General features: G+C 36.4%; 1 protein-coding gene across 2 annotated transcripts; it reads right to left on the bottom strand.

Moving 5' to 3' along the window:
- Window positions 1–776: 776 nt before the first annotated feature.
- On the bottom strand, window positions 777–10,483 carry LOC115976446 (sulfite oxidase). 2 transcript variants are annotated; one of them, XM_031097729.1, is made up of 12 exons: window positions 10,263–10,483; window positions 7,701–7,816; window positions 7,536–7,598; window positions 7,289–7,325; window positions 7,070–7,151; window positions 6,251–6,369; window positions 6,009–6,104; window positions 5,296–5,406; window positions 5,109–5,210; window positions 3,882–3,929; window positions 1,674–1,889; window positions 777–1,094 (listed from the first exon to the last, which is right to left on the bottom strand). In XM_031097729.1, the coding sequence occupies exons 1-12, from the start codon at window positions 10,335–10,337 to the stop codon at window positions 978–980; spliced, it is 1,182 nt and encodes a 393-aa protein (XP_030953589.1). In that variant the 5' UTR covers window positions 10,338–10,483; the 3' UTR covers window positions 777–977. The 2 variants fall into 2 exon arrangements, with proteins under 2 accessions (XP_030953589.1, XP_030953590.1); XM_031097730.1 differs by lacking the exon at window positions 1,674–1,889 and having other exon boundaries at window positions 10,263–10,405.
- Window positions 10,484–20,644: the final 10,161 nt, after the last annotated feature.

Here is a 20,644-nt window from a genome sequence, read left to right as displayed (position 1 = left end):
GAGATAATGATATACCTTTTGTTTTTTAGGAAACGACTCCACTGGCTCACACTCAAGTCAAGTTTTCATATTAATATTATACTCCATCCCATTGGAAAATATTGGAAAGAGGAAATAGAAACACTATAGTTTATACCCTTCAATTTTTTTATTTTTGTCATTTAGCTTTAATTTCTATTGAACCAAGCAGCTATTTTGGATTGTAACTAGTAAGACTCACATTATTAGCGGATCCCACATATTTTTGTCTTCATAGCTTGTTCCTTTCCTTTTTAAGTTTCTTATTTGGAGTTCAACCAATCTTAACCATTAAAGACAAATATTTAATGGTTGAGATGGTTTGAAACAATCCATGAGTATACATATACTATATCCTCCTCCTCTCAGGCTCTCACATAGCTGGATCCCTGTACATAGAGCCCACCCTTACTTGAAATGAGAGGGATGTACTACAATGGCAGTTGGATATGACCAGACCAGAATGGCTTCAATTGATCATTGATTGGATTGAATTATAACATGTGGAAAACCTTTTACAGGAAAAAGTAAACACCTGGTGCAACCAAGGTCATACAATAAAGCCTATCGTTGGGCCTGCAAAGATCATAGCTGCCTGATAAAAGCATGGCTAATTAGAGACCATGCATATAAGCCCTGATAGGATTGGCTTTTAACACCCATCAAGTAAAAATCTCCGTACTGTCTGGGGTCATGGAATAAGCCAAACTTTGGGCCTGCAAAGGTCATGACTGTTGGCAAATAAGACGCAAGGTTGATGAGAGTTTTGAACTGTCACTTGCACACCACATAATATTTATAAAAAAAAAAATCCCACTAAATGGTATCCAACATGCTGAAATTATTGCTTTTGTAAATGAGATTAAGGAAAACAAAGGGGGTCAATTTAACTAGGAGTTAAATAAGGAAAAGGGTGTTGAGCCATTCAACTACTTATTTGATATTGTTTCGACATTGGTCTACATATTTGAGTGACCAACTCGAACTTGAACTCGATGCCATGAGGTGTTCAATATCCCTCTCAAGTTCCAAATGTCTTCAACCTTTTCAGGTTGGACATTTGATGCTATATCCACCTGCCAATCAATGAAAGGGAGAAACATAGTCAAGTGCAAACCAAAAGAAATATACAAGCATAGAATTGCAGCAGCTAATATGGAATGCAATTTTCTGTGAGCTATGGTGAGTCAAACCATGTGGAAACACAGTAGGTAAACAAGACGAGGGAAAGTTCAAAAGTTCAAACACATGGGACGGACTTAGATCTAAAATGCCAAAAGTTATATATTAATAGTCACGTTTAAGTGGTTACATATCCAAGACATCTAGAACAAAAGCAATTTTTTATGTTACAAAAACTTCATGTGCATATCTCTTTATCCATAATAATTTATTAGTTGATTTCACCCAACGAAATGATTTGCACTTCACAAGTCAGGTAGTAGTGACAACAATGACATTGACAGCAATAAATATGTCACAATGGTTCATTGGGGATAAGATCATATTTATTGGGTCAAGTACTTGCTGACACATATTAATGTCATTTCTATATGCAACTGTCCCCTTCAGATATTAATTGGTGACTATAAGCTTCTTAGGATGTGAAGATACAATCACAATTAGTAGCATGATAATCAGAAGAAAAAACATACTGCTTTTGCAACAATCTCAGTGCTTTGCATGACATCAACGGTGACCTCAAAAAGCACCCATGCCCACTTGTCACTTTTTATACCATCCGCGACGTATGGGACGCCAGTTTTCTGGTATCTGGAGGCTTCCATCCAGGTTTTGCCACCATCAATAGACACATCTACTCTCTCAATGCCACGGCCACCTCCTGATACCGCATATCCACTAATTTTTACCTGCAAATTACATGTTTCCGGAGGATCTAAGCTATTTGACTAATAGACTTGTTTGTCTCCACCATCCAACTTGGGAACTAGGGGTGGCAATTTTTATCCATATCCATGAACCCACCCATTACCCATCTTATTTGGATAAGTCTTAACCCAACCCATTAGGTTATTTAATTATATAGATTTTAATAGATAAACCCACTAATACCCAATAAACCCATCTAAAATTTAAATAAACAACAAAAATTCTAAATTTCTAGAAAAGCTAAACTAAAGATTACAAAATTACTTTCACCAACAACAAAAAAAGTCCAAATCTCTCCCTGTTTGGTTACTAAGAAAGTGCGTAAAATTATTATAATTATTACTATTATCAATACCAATAAACAACAATAATAATATCAACCAATTAAAACTAGACAGTCAAATAATTATTATTATTATTATTTTTCACATCACATAATAATATCGTTGACGCTCTGTTTGGATGCTGAGAAAAATCCAGAGCAGTGAAATAAACTCAATAAATTTTTAGAGATCTCACCGTCTTTTGCGTTCGTGATCAACATCCTTTACACCAACAACGAACAATTTCAATCACACAAAAAAAAAAAAAAAAAAAAAAAATCGCAGAGAAATCAGATTTTGCAGAATCAGATTTTCTTTCTCTCAGTTTTCTCCGCACCAAATAGAGGCTAACATGTATCTACCAACATACATATACATAGATAGATAAAACAGAGAGAGAGAGAGAGACTATGCCGAGGATAGGTCTTCGGGAGTGTGAACAAGGTGAGCGAAGACGGAATCAGCTCCAATTCAAAACTAATCACTTATCGTAGCTCCAATTCAAGTATCTTTCTAAACTAAAACTAACACGGGTCTAATAAAGCTTGAAAGATTTTGAAATCCAAACAGAGCTAGCTTAAAAATAACATAATTAACAGTAAATGCGTTACCAAACAAGGACCGAAGCAATTGAAGCATATTTTCTCACCTAGCAAACAGCTCCTGCGAAGATTTTCTGGGAAAATTTGAGATCTGAGAAAATTAGTTTCAGAATCAAAAAGGGGAAGTGTTGAGAAAAGGGTTTGGGAAGAGAGGCAAGGTGCTCTCTTTGTCCAAATTCTCACTGTGTCTCTGTAATTTTTCTTCCATCCATTGGGTTAAATGGGTGGGTTACTAATTAAATGGATTGGGTTGATAATGAATAATTTATTTATATATAAACGGGTCATAAATAGAGAAATGGGTAATTACACACCCAACTCATTTATGACCCAACCCGCCCATTTGCCACCCCAATGGGAACAAAGAGAAAATATAAGAACTTTAACAGCTAGACATAAAATCCGGAATTACAACAGAGATTCAGAACTTGTTGTGGGTTAAGTAAAATTCAAAAAGGATATGTCATCTAAGTCACAAAAGTATGACTTCCAATTGAATAGAAAGGTGGAAAAGAATACATGTGGCTGATCTGATTAGTTGTTGAGGAATCATAGTTGACCTCAAAGTTTTGGGACCAGGACTTGGTTGTGATTGTAACTTGTAAGTAAAAATCAAAAATAAATACAATGCCGCACCAGCATATTATAGAAAAGAACTCCTCAGCACCTACGGACCATATACCAAGAAATGTTCCAATTCAAATATAAATTTTGATGCTAGAAAAGTTTGGATAGGTAAAGATGGGTTGTACAGCCATACACAGTTGAAAAAAATCATACATCATTATCATCAATTGATAATAACATCTCACAGATATTTGGATCATTCTATTTTTGTAGATATTTCAAAAGCTAATGAACCACACAATTAACTAGATATCCTATGCTTAATGACAAAGTTGAGCAGAACCCTTAATATTCATGCCACAGGAGAACTAGTTGAGCTTAGTAATGCTACTCATCAGATGTTTCTGCATGTCATGATAGATGGTAAAAAATAACTTCATACACAAGTAGAGTAAAACATGTAATTACAAATAGAACTAACCTTTCCAGGTTTAATTGCATTCACATCTTCTAAAGAGCATATTACACTCTGTCAATCAGCACATTTATGTTAGTAGATATCATTGCACAAACACAGAGGGAAGGGGAAAAATGAGAGATAATATCTGAAGTTTAATTTAGCAAAAAAGAAGCTTTTTCTATGAGGAATTTTATGGTACCCACTATGATTTTTTAAGGATATTAACTTCCAAAAACACATGACAGTAAGTCATGTCACATTGAATAGTAACTCTATGATATTCTAACTTCTTTTCTTCTTCTTTTTTCTGCGACAAACTGTGACAAACTCACATAAGACAATGTCTATGTCAAGTCTGATGGTACTTCACCATATCACTAGGTGACCTAGGATATTTTTCTTTTTTTTTTAGTCACTTTGGACAAATAGTAATAAGGTTAGACAACATAGTATTTATGTCAAATCCAATGGTAAATTCCGCAAAATTGCATGGTTTCTTCCTTCCTTTTTTCTTTTTTTTTCAGTGGTTGTCACTTTAGACAGACAGTAAATAGGGCTGTCTATGGGCTAGGCGGGTTTGGGTTTACCTAGAACCTGCCACTCGATCCAATAACAGCAGGTTGGGGCAGGAGACCAATCGATGCCAACTGGTCAGTGACGAGTTGTCGAGCAAGCGAGTCATCGGATTTGGCAGGCCTCAGTTTGAGATCACAATTTAAAAAACAATGGTTTGAAGGTGATGAAGGAGATGACTCTATAGTCGCACTACCTTGCCCAGATCTCAACCTCCACGGTTAGATCTGGACTTCCAACTCCCGCAACCATATCTCAACTTCAACTACTGCAACTCCAGTACAGACCAGGTCAGCTGGTCGGATCAGATCCGCTGGGTTGTTGGACAGCCCTAAGTAACAAGTTCCACATGACTAACTTCGTCACATTTGCTGGTAAATTGCCTCACATTGAGAAGTAAATCCAAGGTGGGTATAATACTGCTAAAAAAACTAGAGGTACCATAGAAGAAACCTTCTTCTATATGATATATCAAAAGTTAATAAGATGTAAATTACATGTAACCGACCTTGACATTAACTGTATGAATGAACCAATATTCAATTAAAACAGCTTATCTGAGATCCTACTTGCATTTAAGAAATCAAAGTAATGCTTCTCTAATTAGAAAAACCTAATATTTAACATCAGAAGCATTAGGTATTACAACAAAAAGAAGTAGCATATTGAAATTACCTGAACAGGGAAATCCATTTGTGGTCTCCTGCTTGCCCAATTAATGTTATCCCAATCCACTGAAGGGGGAAACATTTTATAGTCTTTTTGCATAAAGAAACCCTGCAACATGTGTAAATTTGACTACATAAACAATGTAGCAAACGAACCATTAAAAAAAATTCAAAATTAATAGTGCATGTCCAACCTGGCATTCTTCTGCAATTATATTAATAGAATCAATCCACTTAACAGAACGGGCACCAATAATACCAGGGACAACCACACGCAATGGATACCCATGATCCCTGTTAAGAGTCTTTGGAATGATAACAAGAAAGTAAATCAACAAGAGAACAATAGATAATATAATAAAAAAAAAGGTAACACAAAAACAAGCCTATGAAGAATACCTCAAAAACATGAGATAGATCCACATTTTTTTATTGGTTAGTTACAAATGCACCCGGTGAGTCTTGAACCCATGACCTCACCCTCCATCCCATTATTATGGGAGGAGAGGGTGCCAACTGAGCTATAGCTCATTGGCAACATGAGATAGACCCACATGCAACACATGCTTTTACAATATGCACAGGAAAATCTTTTGAAATACATCTTGTCAGTTAAATCGCAATTATCATAGGGAATTATAATAGTTATACTTGACTGTAGGAGTAACCAACAAAAACACTTGGCAATTAGTGTTGAGCTCCAAAAACAGAATTTTCTGGCTGGGATTAGCATAAGAAGCATAAAGTAGAAATTTATTAAAACCAAAACTAAGAGATAAAGAAAGAGTAAAAAGAAACCAGGAAGACAATTAGTTCGATACAAAGTGAAGTATAGAAAGATGGCATAGTTTATTAATAGATAAGCACAATAGTTACATTCTTAGGACCTCAAGGAAAATTCACTTACCTCTCCATTCATCTCATAAGCAAGTAAAACATCTGCATCAGGATTTGTGGCCTGACTAAGTGGAATAGATGCCTTGTAGGGGCCACCATTCTCTTCCTAAAGTTTTAATTATTCAGAAAGCATTACATCAGTAAAGTCCCTCCATAAAACTTAACATGCAAAAAAAAATTCATCATACTGAAAGGGCCAGAAAACAACAGAAGAAGTTTTAAAATAATATTTTGAAAGGCCGAGTTTGTTACCTTACATTTATCAACGCTTACAAATTCAACATGTTTTCCACCTGATTGAGTGGTACTTGTCAAATTAGGTATTCCAACGAGTTCAAGAACATCAGCCAACTTGGCTCCACCCCAGACAGCTGAAAAGAACTCAAAGAATGACAAGAAATTATAATTAATTAGGTAAAACATGTTTGACTGTAGCTGTTGTATATCTCAACATGATTTAGATACTTCAGAGATATGAATGATAACTACTAAAAATCCTTCAGAAAATATATGATTTTAGCTAGACTGAAACTTATATACAACTCAAGTCTTCCCTCTGTCCAGACTAAAATTTTACATATCAGAAAACAAGAAGAAATTAATTGAAGGAATAACACGACTTCAATTAATTCTCTTTGAAGCCAAAAGGCAAATCTTGAATCAAAATGTGATTCCCTTCTACTAAGTATGTTAAATTTCAATTGATTATAAAGTATATTTCCAAATGGGTTTCTACGGGGTTGTTGTTATTTTTATTTTAAAGGTAGGGTTTCTACAGTTATTTGTATCACAACAATTAGCTATATTGAAAACTTAGTTGTGTGAATTTTTAAGTAATAAATGTAGCCTACAAGAAACCACATTTTCAACAAATCAGTAAAGCATCAAAAAAAAAAAAAAAAAAAACACTATGGGATCAAATTTAATCCATCATCAGCGTCAACATATCCTCTAGTATGCCAAAACATCACTGCAAAGATTCTTAACTCCAAATTATTGTCCTGGTTGAATATCTTTCAGATTAACACCTATATCAAAACAAATGGTAAATCTACAATGGAGAAAACAAACCATTTCCTAAAGCAGAAACATCCCAGCCCACTCCCTTCACTTTTCTGGTTTTGCTCATAGCAGTCCTTCTGTTACCTGCACACTATGATATAAGCCAAATAATTAGTTCATAGCATAGCCAAGAACATAGCCAAGTTTCTCTTTGCTACAACTTGATGCAAGAGGCTCCATTTGGCTCCAAACAAAACAAAGGCAACAACATATGTACAACAGAAATACCTGTAAAGTGGCAGTAACATTATACTTTGGAAGCATCCTGTAACAGATAACAAGAGTGTAAATTCCTTGGTCAAGTACAGTTGTATTGCATGTGAACAAATATACTAGTATTGCCAATTTCTGTAGAAGAAATCAAACAAATTGTACCAACATAACAATAGAGATTAACCTAGCTTTATGTTCCAAATGTATAATAGGCATTCTAGTACAAAATGCAGAAAATGTGATCCCCTATCCCAGCACTCACCAAATATCCTTCATAAACAGCTTCTTGGGATTCTTTATCAACCCAGATATAGAAAAACAATATCTGTTCTGCCACACAGGTTCATGATCAGTTATAATTGCTTGACATCAAACACTTTGAATATCTTATAGTTTGGAGAGAAGGAACTAAAAGAGCAAATGAAACCTTTCCAAGTCTTCAACTATTGGGATTGGACCATGATTTCTCTTGTAGAACAAATCCACGGGAGTCACATAAGAGGAAACCAAGAGTGAACGTGGTGGCTCAGCATTGAAGGGTTCCTGTATCAGAGATGTTAGGAAAATAATATTTACTCTTTTTTTGATATATATATAAATATAAATTTTTTTACTCTATTGGATTTGAAAGCAGGGGAAAGAAACATTAGCATATACATAAAGTACAGTATTGCAAATGGTACTCAATTTAGAAATTGCTTTTGGTTCAATGAACAATTTTCCAAAAGAATAACTTGCCTTGATTCACTCTATCAGCCATATCTTCAGTTGAATAACATACTATATATTTTTCATTCATTTTGTTTTTCCCCTTAATCTTCTTATGAGAGTAAGCATCTGTAGCAGTTGCATTATACATATATAAATCAGCTTGTACCTAATTACAGAACCACATTTAGACCAAGGGGGGCTGTGGCCCCCCTGGCCCTTGAAATTTCTTTACCCTGTGTATAGATAAAGTTTTGTATAGTAACTAAAAAAAATTATAGTACATATTTAAAATTAAAAGTTTAGACTTCCAGAGTTGCACCTGACCCCCACCAACCCCCCCCCCCCCCCGCCTTTTCAAGAATTAATAAGTTAGTCCAAAGAGTTAAAAAAAAAATTAATTAATTTAGTTAATGAATTCCTTAAACTCAAGTGGTGCTACTATATTGAAGTTGTCAAGCTCAAGAAGTGTTGTAAACTCGTCCATGGACCACCAGTACCTTGAGGTGTTCCCATCCCCCCATGCTTTGTCTTTGGAATTGATTCCGGAAAAAAAAAATGGAATGATTTTATTAATGGTTCTGTTTTCTTTACTGCAAAATGCTTAAACTTTGGGGTTGAAAAATATATCTTTTCATTTCCTTGTCTTTATTTTTTCTTAGTTATTTCACTTATTTCAATTATAAAAATATAATATCGAATTATAAAAATAATAAATAAATAAAAATAATAAAAAAAGAAAATGGAGGGCTAACTATGCATGTATCATCCCCCTTTTTTGGTAGTTCTGGTGACTAAAACATATTATTAAGTAGTTTTGATACAGTCAAACTGAAAGCGTTATTTTTGTTCAAATTGTTTGGGATTTTCATTTTTTCAAAATTATATTTTTCTCTCATTGTCATGGTTATCAATTCATTATTATTTTTTTGTTCTCAAAGCTGATTTTTTTTTTTTTTTCTAAAAAAAATTGTTTGGGTTTGGAATTAGGTTCCAGGAAAGATATGAAATCATAAATTTGTTTATATAAGAGAATTTAGGGTAGTCTCAAGCTTTAAAATCCAGAGAAATTGTTGTGAAATTTAGTATAGATTATAGAATCAATCATAGATGACTTATAGGATTTTTTAAAAGAAATTTGTGTTATATTTTTATAGATGATCAAGTTGAAATGTGTTAAAAGATAAAGTATAGTTTCTATTATTCAATTTTTTTTTATTTTTTATTTTTGATAGGTAATCAAAAATATATTATTAAAGAAAATAGTAAGGAAAAATACAAGTTGTTCATGATGATGAACAACAAGAAAAGGATAAAACAAATTACAAAAAATAAAAATAAAAAGAGAGAGGGAAATTAGGAAACTAATCTAAGAGAAAACATAAACTCAGAGAGAGAGAGAGGAACAATCAGTAAAACCCCAACAACAAGACCACTCAAAAAGACTACGCTGGCATAAAACCTTTAACTCTTCCAACGTCTTCCCAGTGTCCTCAAAGGAACAACAATTTCGTTCCAACCAAGTAATCCACATCAAGCAGCCTGGAATTAAATTCCAAATATTCAAGTATGATTCCCAAGCCATTGGTGCCAACAAAATAATAATCCCGCCATTGAATATAGGCTAGTTTTATTTTTCATATATAATTTATTCTTGAATCTTTTTATTAGTTATCATTCTTAATTGGTGATTTTTTTTTTCTTCATACTTTTGTCTCCCCCAAAAATGAAATCCTAATCCCTCCTGCACCAACCCAAGTTACATGATAAAAAATCCCTTGACCCCAATCTCAAAATGTACTCCCAAATGCAAATATGAAATAAAACAAGATATCTGATTAGAGATTTTTGGCACACACAACTCAAGCCCAAAAGAGACCTTTTGCAGCAAAATGACCACTTTTGAAAGCTAGAGCCCAACATGAAAATTGATAACCCAGTTCCACCAATTCCCAAAATTACAATTTACCATCCCAATAGGACCATGGAAAATTATACCAGATACCAAAAAAAAAAAAAAAAAAAAAAATGAAACTTAGATATCCATATTAAGTTACATTCGATCACAATAAGAACCCGGATGAGGCAAAAGCGTTTATATCCATTTTCAATCACAGACCATAACTTTTTCACGTATACATACATAAAATTGTGACCATGTAGGTAAGTTTTGAAGATTTATACAATTCCCAATAGAAAGAACCAAACTTTATAGGAAAAAAAAACTTGATTAACGATTAACCAATTACAATTATTATTACAATGATACTGAAAAGTTTACCTTAGCGTTGATTTGAAGACATGGGTGACGAGGTGGTTCTTTCGAGTAATCCAAGGGTCCTTCCAGTCCCGGCATTTTTTCTTAGCTTTTCCTTCCCTCGAAGCCTCCAAAATGGGTTCTCTGTAGTCTGTACAAAGCTAAAGAATGGGTGAGGATGAAATACAAGACCAGATCAATCACGGCTGTGATATTACGCGGTCACAGTCCAATGGGTGGCTTTGTTGCTGTGAAAAATACGGTGACAAATGGTCTGTGAGGTATTTGGCTGTCACTGTAGCAATTTGAAGTTAGGCTGTTGCCTGTTGGTGTGTGTGTTTTTTTAAACCTCGGTAAAGATCGAGCGACAGGTGGCAATTGGTGAGATTGTGGGCTGACGTGTACATAATTTTGGAATGTTTTGGATTTGAGACGAGACTGTTTGGGCATTATCTCATAGCTGACTCAGCTGAGTGGAACACACTAAAAAAAACCATCAGCGCTGTTAGTTTTTTTTTTACAACCCAAAATTTTATATTCCTTTATAATTGTTTTATTTTAGCCCATCGCTCTCCACCCATGGAGAAAGTATACTCTGATTTAAGTGTATATTTTTTCTCACTCACAATTGGTGGGTCTCATCCATTGTGAGTGTGAGGAAATATTCACCAGAAACAGACGTATTTTTCCCCGGCCCATGGTGGATGGGGGGTTAATCGGTTATCCCTCATCCCAATCCTTTTTTTTTGTTTTTTGCTAGGTAATTGTTTATGCAGGTGCAGGGGCTTGAACCCCTGAGCTGAAGGTCACTAAGGAGACCGGGTACCACTTGGGCCAACAGGCCCGGTGGTCCTCATCCCAATCCTTGACGACATATGAAAAGTGTCCTAAGTTTGGTTTGAGCTCGATCTAAGCTTATAAATTATGTTTGAACTTGAGCTTGAACTTGAGCCTATCATATAGTCCAAAAGTTTAAGCTCGGTTTGGCTCTGCTTGATTTATTAGTCAAATTGAGCTTGAGCTCAAAATTCGATACAAAGACATTATCAAGTCCATTTAGTTTAGACATGTAATCCCGACTCCAAATTAATTAAGGTTTGGAGGGATAAAGTTTATTCTTCAAACTCAAATCAAGCTTATTACTATGTCCATAAACTAGTCTGAGCTTGACTTGTTTTTCATTGAGCTTTATTGTTCACAAACTTGTTAATATATATATTTGGCCTTAGGTCATTTATTAAACAAGTCTAAAATTAAGGCTTAAGATTGACTCGTTCATAAACAAACAAACATGAATGACTTTTTTTTATCGACGAGTCAAATCTGAGCTGCTTATGAACAACTTGATTCATTTACAATCGTACATGAGGTAACCACATTCCATACTAACACTTTCAATGTAGTGTGTTAGTGACATACATTCATTATTCAAACATTTTAATACCTAACTTAAGTATGACCACCCTGCATTATTAAGGTGGGTGTTGAGGGCCATTTGTGGAAGCTCAGGCAGACAGAAAGAAAGCCCAATAATAAGGGCAAACAAAGAATTGATAAAATAGATAGCAAAAAACTATTAGACCCAAACGGCAGGAATAATGGATCACAGGCCCAACAAACAAACGAATGGGTCTTGAAGAGGTAAGCGAGCTCAAAGAAACTAGGAAAGAAAGAAATAGCATCCCATGGGCAGTGTATGAGGTAGAAAAGCGAGAAAGGGCCGCCGCAGGCCCAAGGCAATGCAAACTAAGAGAGTTAGGGTTTATGACAGGCCCATGAACCCTAAGGATGAGAATAAGGTTATTGGGCCGGGGAAGCCCAATGAAGTTAGTAAAAAGCTCATGGGAGTGTAGAATTAAGTAAACGGGCCAAGGAAGCCCAAAGAAAGCGATCGGGCCATGGATGCCCAAAGGGACATGGGAGCCCATAAGTAAAAGCAAAACAGTGCCCATGACAGGCCACTGAGAAAAGGAATAAACGGCTGGCCCAAAAGAGGTCCAGCAGGATTAAGTTATTACGGTAAGAATAACAGCTTAACGTTGCAATAAATAAAGAAAATTAAGAGTGGACCAAAGAAATGAAAGGCTCATCATCAAACAAAACCCAACTCTTGAATGGAGCGGGAAACCAAAGAAAAGCCCACATGAAAGGTCAGAAAATACAGACGGAGAGCCTCTAGATCACGGCAGACGCATGAGCAGCAGGCAGACTCTTGGACATATTTGAAAGGAAAGCACGCGCAAGGCCCAGGCACCACCAGCCTGTACCCAGCCAATACAGGACGTGGTGGGGCCATGGGCCAGAGGTAAGAGGTAAAGGGGGTATGGTTTGGTGGTGGGGAGAGGGGAAAAGATCTATTTTGCGGCTCCTGCCCAAGCCCTTTTGGGAGGTACGTCCTGCTAGGATGACAGACCACCCAAAAGAAGCAAGTTTGAGGGGGAACCGTTGGGTGCATGCCTTAAGGGAAAGAGAGAGAAAGCACTTATACCGTGGCAGGAAAGAAGTGCTACGGTAGACGGAGGAATGAAACAAAACCTACCTTTGTTTGGCAAGGGTAAGTGCCACACACCTTTGGTGGTTGGCAAGTGCGCCCAGACTAGACAAAGACGGTTAAGGGGCAAAGTAGTAAAAACTGGCCACGGCAGGCACTATAAAAGGACCTTTGTCGTGCCCTAAAAAGAGGATCGAAAAACAGAGTATTCACGGAGTAAGAAAAAAAAGCAGAGTAAAAAGAAAAGAAAAAAGATAAGAAAGAAAACAGAGAAGAAAAGAGAGGAAATTAGGAAAAAAGAGAGATAACTCAATGGGCATGCACCAGTAGGTCGGTTTCCCTCTCTCCCCCTTCAAATCCTGCTCTCTCTTCTAAAACGTAACAAGGATTCTTTTTGGGCAATAACCATTTAGGTCCGACTCCCTTAAAGCCATTAATCCCCACGGCAGGATCTTTTCCTGGGAGATTATTTGCATTGAGAAGAGGGCGTTCTCCTCTTTTTGGCTTTGCTTTAGCAGACCAAATTTAAAACTTGATTTATGCCCATTATTGATTAGTTCATATTATTTTATTTCTCTTTTACTTTCTCTGTGAATGACATTATCGCAACTGTAATCATGCTTTATGCTTTATAAGTAGGGATTACATAGCCATTTATTTAAATAGTCAGAATACTCTGTTTTGATTATTATTATTATATCTGTTTGCCGTAACTCATTTGAAACAATTCTGCTTGCCGTAAGCCTACTCCTGGCAAACAAGGCATAAGTTTGTACACAAACCGGCCCAAGTTGAGTTACAATTGGACCGGCCCCAACTCCCTTATTTAGAAAACATTCGGGCCCATTACCGCAGGAGGCAGCCCAGCCCAACGCACAAAAGGCCCCTACAGTGGGCAATTTTATTTTATTTATTTTTATGTAGGTTCTCTATATCAAATGAAGAGTAATTCCTTCTCCAAAAAAAAAAAAAAATGAAGAGTAATTATTTAATGCTCTGTGACTAACTAATTAAGTTTATGGTAAGACACATTGTTCATATGAAAAACACTATTGAAATACTGAATAATTACATTCAAATGAAATATGCTACTCTGTACATTAAAGAATATAAAACATTATTTAGTCAAAAGAAAAGTAAAAAACAAAGGAGGGGTTGGCAAAAATAAATAAATAAAATAGTTGAGAAAAATATAACTGTTACATTTCTCTTATAGCTTTGCCATTTTTATTTATTTTTTCTTAGATAATCTTTGGGTATCAATTGATATAAAAAATAGAGATGGATAGCAATGGGTAGGGTAGAGTCGAGGAATGAAATTTTCATATGAACTTGTTTAATTTTGTTATATTTTCCGTAGATGGAAATTTTATTGTTGATATAATTAAAAAAAAAAACTATTGTTTCTATCATATCTTGAATTTCATTTTAAAAGATAGAAATAAAAATACTTTATTTATGTCTATTATGATTCAGAGGTCATAAAAAAAAAAGGAAAAAAAAGGAGTTTTAATTGAAGGGAAAAGAAAACGTTTTTTTTTACATTTCAAAAGTTATAGAAATTGTTGATGCTCATTTTGGGAAGCCCAATAGAAAGAAGAAACCCAGCAACATGGGAAGAAAAGAGTTAGTAAGTATATAGAAAAACTATTAAGCTCAAGCCGCAGGAATAATGGATCACAAGCTCATTAAATAAACAAATGGGCCTAAAAGAGCTTAGAGAGAGAGAAGTAGCAAACTCATGGGCAGTATGTGATGTCGAAAAATGAGAATGGGTCACAGCAAGCTTGAAGTAATGCAAGCAAAGAAAGTAAGAGGTTGATGGTAAGCCCATGAGCCCCAAGGATGAAGGATAAGGTAATTGGGCCAGGGAAGCCCAAAGGAGTTAGTAAAAACCCATGAGAACACAGAGTTAGGAAAAGGGCCAATGAATCCCAAGGAAAGCAAATGGGCCAAGGATGCCCAAGAGAAAATAAATGGGACACAAGATCCCACAAGTAATGTAATAAAAAGCCCAATGACCATACTGAGTTATTGAGAGAAGAATAAGTAGCAGGACCAATGAAACCTAGTAGACTTGGGTCAAATGACATCACAGCAGGAATGACAGAATAGTGCAGCAAGAAATGGTAGCAAGACTGCAGAAAGGAGTAAAAGAATGGGCTGAAAAAGGAAAAACCCACAATCAAACAAAGCCCAGCCCTTAAGGGGAGCAAACCATAAAGAAAGGGAAATCAGAAAACAGCTCATGCCATAAGAAGTCAATGGTGGACGGCAGAATGTGTAGAGAAACCTCCAGACCATGGCAAACGCAGCGGGTAAGTTTTGGACACACGCAGAAGTTGAGCACGCGCAAGGCTTAAACTTCACCAGCCTGTACCCAGCCAATATAGGAGGTGGTGGGTTATGGGTCAAAGGTAAGAGAGGGTATGATCTGGCGGTGGGGAGAGGGGAAAACCTATTCTAGGGTTCCTGCTCAGACTTTTTTGGGGAAAATGTCCTGCTGGGATGACATACCGCCCAAAAGAAGTAAGGATGAGTTGGAACCATTAGGTGCATGCCATGAGGGATGGAGAGAGAAAGAGCACCCACAACGTAGCAGGTAAGAGTGCCACGACAAACAAAAGAACAAAATAGTCTTCTTTGTCTAGTGATGGGGAGTTGCACGGCCAGCACAGGTAAGTAGTGCTGGCTGAGCAGTTGACAAACCAGTGGTAGTTGGCAAGGACACTCAGACCAGAGAAAGGTAATTAAAGGCTAAAATAGTAAAAGTTAGTCACAGCAAGCATTATATAAAGGACCCTTGCCGTGCACAGTAAAGGAAAAGAGGAAAAGAATCATGATAATAGTAACCTCTAGGAGAAAATCACAACACTGAGAAAATAAGAGAAAAATAAAGAGAAAAGGAAAATTAGAAATAAGGAAAGAAAACAGAGAGGTAGAGTGGCAAGCATGCACCAATAGATTGATCATCTCTCTTAAAGTCCTGCTTTCTGCAAAAAGTAAAGGATTCTTTTGGGCATAAGTCATTCAGGTCTGCTTCCCTCAAAGTGATTAATTTCCACGGCAGGATTTTCCCTGGGAGATTGTCGAGGGAGAAATTGATGCCTCTATCTAAGATGTTGGGAAGCCAAGCCAAAACTCGACTATGAACTCTTGAGATGATACCCAAAGGCTTTCGGTGTGATGACAAAATCTATCCAAGCAAGAAACAAAGGCTGCACATGACAAAATAGCAATAGAAGCCCAATGAAAAACACATTACAATACTTAATTAGTACATTAATGGTCCTGGTCCGATAGTTCAAATCAGTCCTCTAGTGATACGGTATTATCTCCAGCATTAGGGTAATTTCAGGTTAATAAGTGTGTTTATATGGTAAAAATCATATTTTTTCCTTAGTATTATTAAGTCAACATGAGGGAGAACTTTCATAGTTTCCAAAACATTATGGCCTTCATCATAATAATAATAAACAATGATTAAATGCTCCATAATTACAAATAAAAGAGGAAAAATGGATGGAATGAAGGGAGAGAAAGATCCCCAACTCAGTGCACCAATTATTAAACTAAGATTTCGGTAAGTATATGTGCATAAGGCATGAATGAGGTGAATGTGAGCTGTTTCGAGTGAGTGGGATAGGATTAATACTGAGATTAAAGGTTTTTGTGAGTAATGGGCTGTTTGTGACTAGTTGGAGGACATTTTTGAGCTGTGATTGTGTAAAAGGGGGAGAAGAATATCTGGGATTAGATGAGTGTAGGCTAAAAATGATAAGTGGTAAGCTTAAGGAGAGCTAAACCACCAGAAAAATTGGCAAACGAACCCCAAAGTCTTAGAGGGGGGTGGCTGTCCCGTTGTGGGCTGAGGTGCTTATGTTTTTATAATGGAGTTTAGAAAAGCATTAATTAACAAGCATAAAAAAAAAAAAACGTAGGTCTGATTCAGGGGAGCAGGTCAGCTGAATTAATAACTTGGATTTGGCCTAAAAATGGGAGATTTGCTTTTAAGGATGTTTTGTTTCTTTGGGCAAGGTAGTTTTTGGAGTAATATTGCATTAAATGTTAAGATTGCTAAGATTGTGTTCAGCCAATGAGATTAAGGCAAGTATTAAGGAAGAATCCTAGTACTGCAACTGAGATTTGGACCTTAGGAAGTAGGATTCAACACCCCAAGCCAGATGTCAAAGTTTAAGCCCACTTTAGAGGGTTCCGCTGAAGATCCCTTTATGCCCTTTAAACCATATGTTCCCAATTTTTTTCCCTTTAGGATTCATGGGCTTGGCACATGAATCATGTTTTGAACGTTTTTTTAACATTTATAGCATCAATTTGTTGAAGTTTGGATAATTTGGTTTCAGCTCCCCTTTCGCTGAAGGAGTAGTCTTGAGGAAGATGATGGAGTCCCTTCATCCTTTTGACTTCAGCTGATATGACAGCCCTTGGGCACTGTTCACGTCAGGTAGAGGGTGGCAGAAAATTGATGATACAGCCCCTAGTTCATCCTCAAAGGCTTGGTCCTCTTGTAGGGGGCTCTAGTTGTTTCTTTGGTTAGGGATGAACAAGAGCTGGTTGCCCACTTTCAAGCCTCTTGCTGGGACCTTTTTGGACTGGATCTTTACTTCATTTCAGCACATTTAGTTGGGCCACATGACCCTTTCTTTACTTGGGCTTGCTCCCTTCTCCACGAGATTCTTGGGCTTACAAAATGGGCATTAAAGACATGTTTTGCCATGAGTTTTTTACTCCTCGTGGATTTTAAATAACTCCTCATAATTTTTACTATGGATTACTTTGTAAATGATATTTTCCTTGGGGCTTTTTTAAATAATAGCCTCCAATATTTTTCTTGAGAATAATATTTATCATGGGCTTTAAATAAATATGGTAACAATCACTATAATGGAATAATGTGATGTTTTCATGAGTTTCTCTATAGATAATCATAATGGACATGAATAATTACCATGAGTTTTGGTAATAAATATTATGAATGTTGTGATGTAAGATGGATAGTGAACATAAGTTTATAATATGAAATAAATAAATAATAATCATATCTTTTCATGAGCTTTTATAAGATGATCGTCATGGGTTTTGAGAGTAGATAATTCATAAATTTCATAAGCTTGTAATATTATGATAATAGGTTTAAAGATCTAAAGTATTGTTCATTATTGGACTTTTAAGTGAAAAAATTATGATATAGTATTTTGCCAAGTATTGATAACCTTGGGTTTTCGACAAATAGTGCCAAGTAGTTAGCTTGAGTTTTTAATAGTACCAATGTAAGTTGGGTTTTTGTTATTACCGATGAGAATTGGGTTTTGATGTTGCCAATGGGAATTGGACTTTGATATTGCCAATAAGAATTGGGTTTTGATGTTACCAATGAGAATTGAGTTTTGGATAAATAAATCGCCATGGGTTCAAACCATGAGTTTTGATCATGGACTTGAATTCCATTGATAAAATTGTTTTGCCATGGATTTGAATCATGGACTCTTCAAATATTGCCAAGCATAAGTATTCTTGGGCTTTAAATAGAATAAAATGTGTGTATTGGGTTCATAAGGTCGGTTTTGGGCTTAGCTAAATAATGATAATAAAATTGGATAAAATAAGAGTTTTTGAGCTTTTTGTGATAGTTTATATCATGACCCAATTTAGATAATGAGATATGAAATATTTGTAATAAACATAATAATAGAGCCAAAAAATATTGGAAAAACCTAATAACTTATAGTGATATAAATAGGTGGTACTCAAATAAAGTTAGGTGTAAAAAAAAGTACCTTAATAGAGATTATTCACATTGAGGAAAACGGTTTCCCTCATTGGTCTTGGTCCTGTGATATAACTTAGCATAACAGATTAATTTTTTTCTTTCTTTTGTTAACTCATGCCTTACCTGTTTATTTCCACCATTTTCTTTACAAGGCTTTTCTTATCATTGTGATTATCATTCTAATTGGGGATTATTTATTCACTTTGTCTAAAGTTAAAAGTACTTTATTTTATTATTATTATTATCATGTCTGCTTGCCATGACTCATCCGAAGTAGTTCCGCCTACCATGGGCATATTTTTTTTTTGCTAGGTAATTGGTTATTGCGGGGGCTCGAACCCCTGAGCTAACGGTTTCATGGTGTTGAGGGTCATTTATGAGAATCCAAGTAGAAAGAAGAAAAGCTCAATGACAAGGGCAGTAAAGAATTGGCAAGCAGATGGCAAAACCATTAGGCCCAAGCGGCAGGAATAATGGATCACAGGCCCATGAAATAAATAAATGGGCTTTGAAGAGGCAAGTGGGCTTAAAGAAGCCCAGAAAGAGAGAAATAGCATACACATAGACAGTGTATGATGTAGAAAAGTGAGAAAGGGTTGCCGTAGGCCCAAAGTAATGCAAACAAAGAAAGTAAGGGGTTAATGGCAGGCCCATGAACCCCAAGGATGAGAATAAGGTAATTGGGTTAAGGAAGCCCAATGAAGTTAGTAAAAACCCATGAGAATGCAGAATTAGTAAAAGGGCCAAGGAAGCCCAAAGAAAGCAAGTGGGCCAATGATGCCCAAGAGAAAGACAAAAGGGACACAGAAGCCCATAAGTAAGAAAACCAATGGCCATACCAAGCCACTGGGGGAAAGAGTAAACGGCTGGCCTAAAGAGGCCCAACAGGATTGAGTCATTACCGCAGGAATAACAGAATAACATGGCAGGAAATGAGAGCAATCAATAAGTGGGCCAAAGAAATATAAGACCCATTATCAAATAAGGCCCAGCTCCTAAGAGGAGCAGGAAATCGAAAAGCAGCCCACATAAAAGGTCAAAGAAAATGGACGGTAGGCTATGCAAGCAAGCCTCCAAACTACGGCAGACGAATGAGCAGCAGACAAATTTTGGACACATATGGAAGGAAGGCATGCGCAAGGCCCAGACACCACCAGCCTGTACCCAGCCAATACAGGGCATGATGAAGTCAAGGGTCAGAGATTCAGAGGGCATGGTTTGGTGGTAGGGAGAGAGGAAAAATCTATTTTTGAGATTCCCGCTCAAGTTCTTTCGGGGAAATTTCCTACTGGGATGACTTACTACCTAAAAGAAGCAAGCTGAGTTGGAACTACTAGGTGCATGCCATGAGGGATAAGGAGAGAGAAAGAACCCAAATCGTAGCAGGAAAGGGTGCCACGGCAAACAAACAAACGAAATACCCTTCTTTGTCTGGTGATGAAAGGGTGGCACACAGACGGACCAGTGGTGGTCGACTAGTACACCTAGACCAGACAAAGGAGGTTAAGGGCTAAAACAGTAAAATCCGGTCACGGCAGGCACTATAAAAAAAGAACCTTGCTGTGACCAAAAAACAGAGTAAGAACGGAAATCATAACTAAGAAATAGGAATTAAAAAAGAAAGACCAAAAAATAGAAAAGAAATGAGTGGGAGGGAAAGAAGGAAAACAACCAGAAAGAAAATAAAGTGAGAATTAGAACGGCAGGCATGTATCGGTAGATTGATTCTCTCTCTTTCTCACGAAATCCTGCTCTCTGTTAAAACCAAAAGGGGCCTCTGTGCATCAGCCATTCAGGTCCGTTTCTCTCAGGGCAGTTAATCTCCACGGTAGGATTTTTCCTGAAAGATTAATTGCGTTGAGAAGGAACGTTCTTTCCTCTCTGGTTTTGCTCTTGCGGACCAGATTTTAGTCAATTTCTTCATCTTTTGATTAACCCATACATATTACTATTTGCCCCCTTTTGTTCTGTTCTTTTCTTTTTGTAAAAGTGATTATTATTACTGTGATTGTGTTTGGGGGATTATTTGGTCATTTCCTACTAAGTAGCCAGATATTTTATATTTTTATTATTATGTCTATTTGCCATAACTTGTCTGAAACAGCTCTGTTTGCTGCAAGTACG

Source organism: Quercus lobata, chromosome 2, assembly GCF_001633185.2.
Source record: "Quercus lobata isolate SW786 chromosome 2, ValleyOak3.0 Primary Assembly, whole genome shotgun sequence".
Taxonomy (NCBI): Eukaryota; Viridiplantae; Streptophyta; class Magnoliopsida; order Fagales; family Fagaceae; genus Quercus; species Quercus lobata.
The sequence above is the reverse complement of the archived record's forward strand: the minus strand, read 5'-3'. Positions and strand labels throughout refer to the sequence as shown.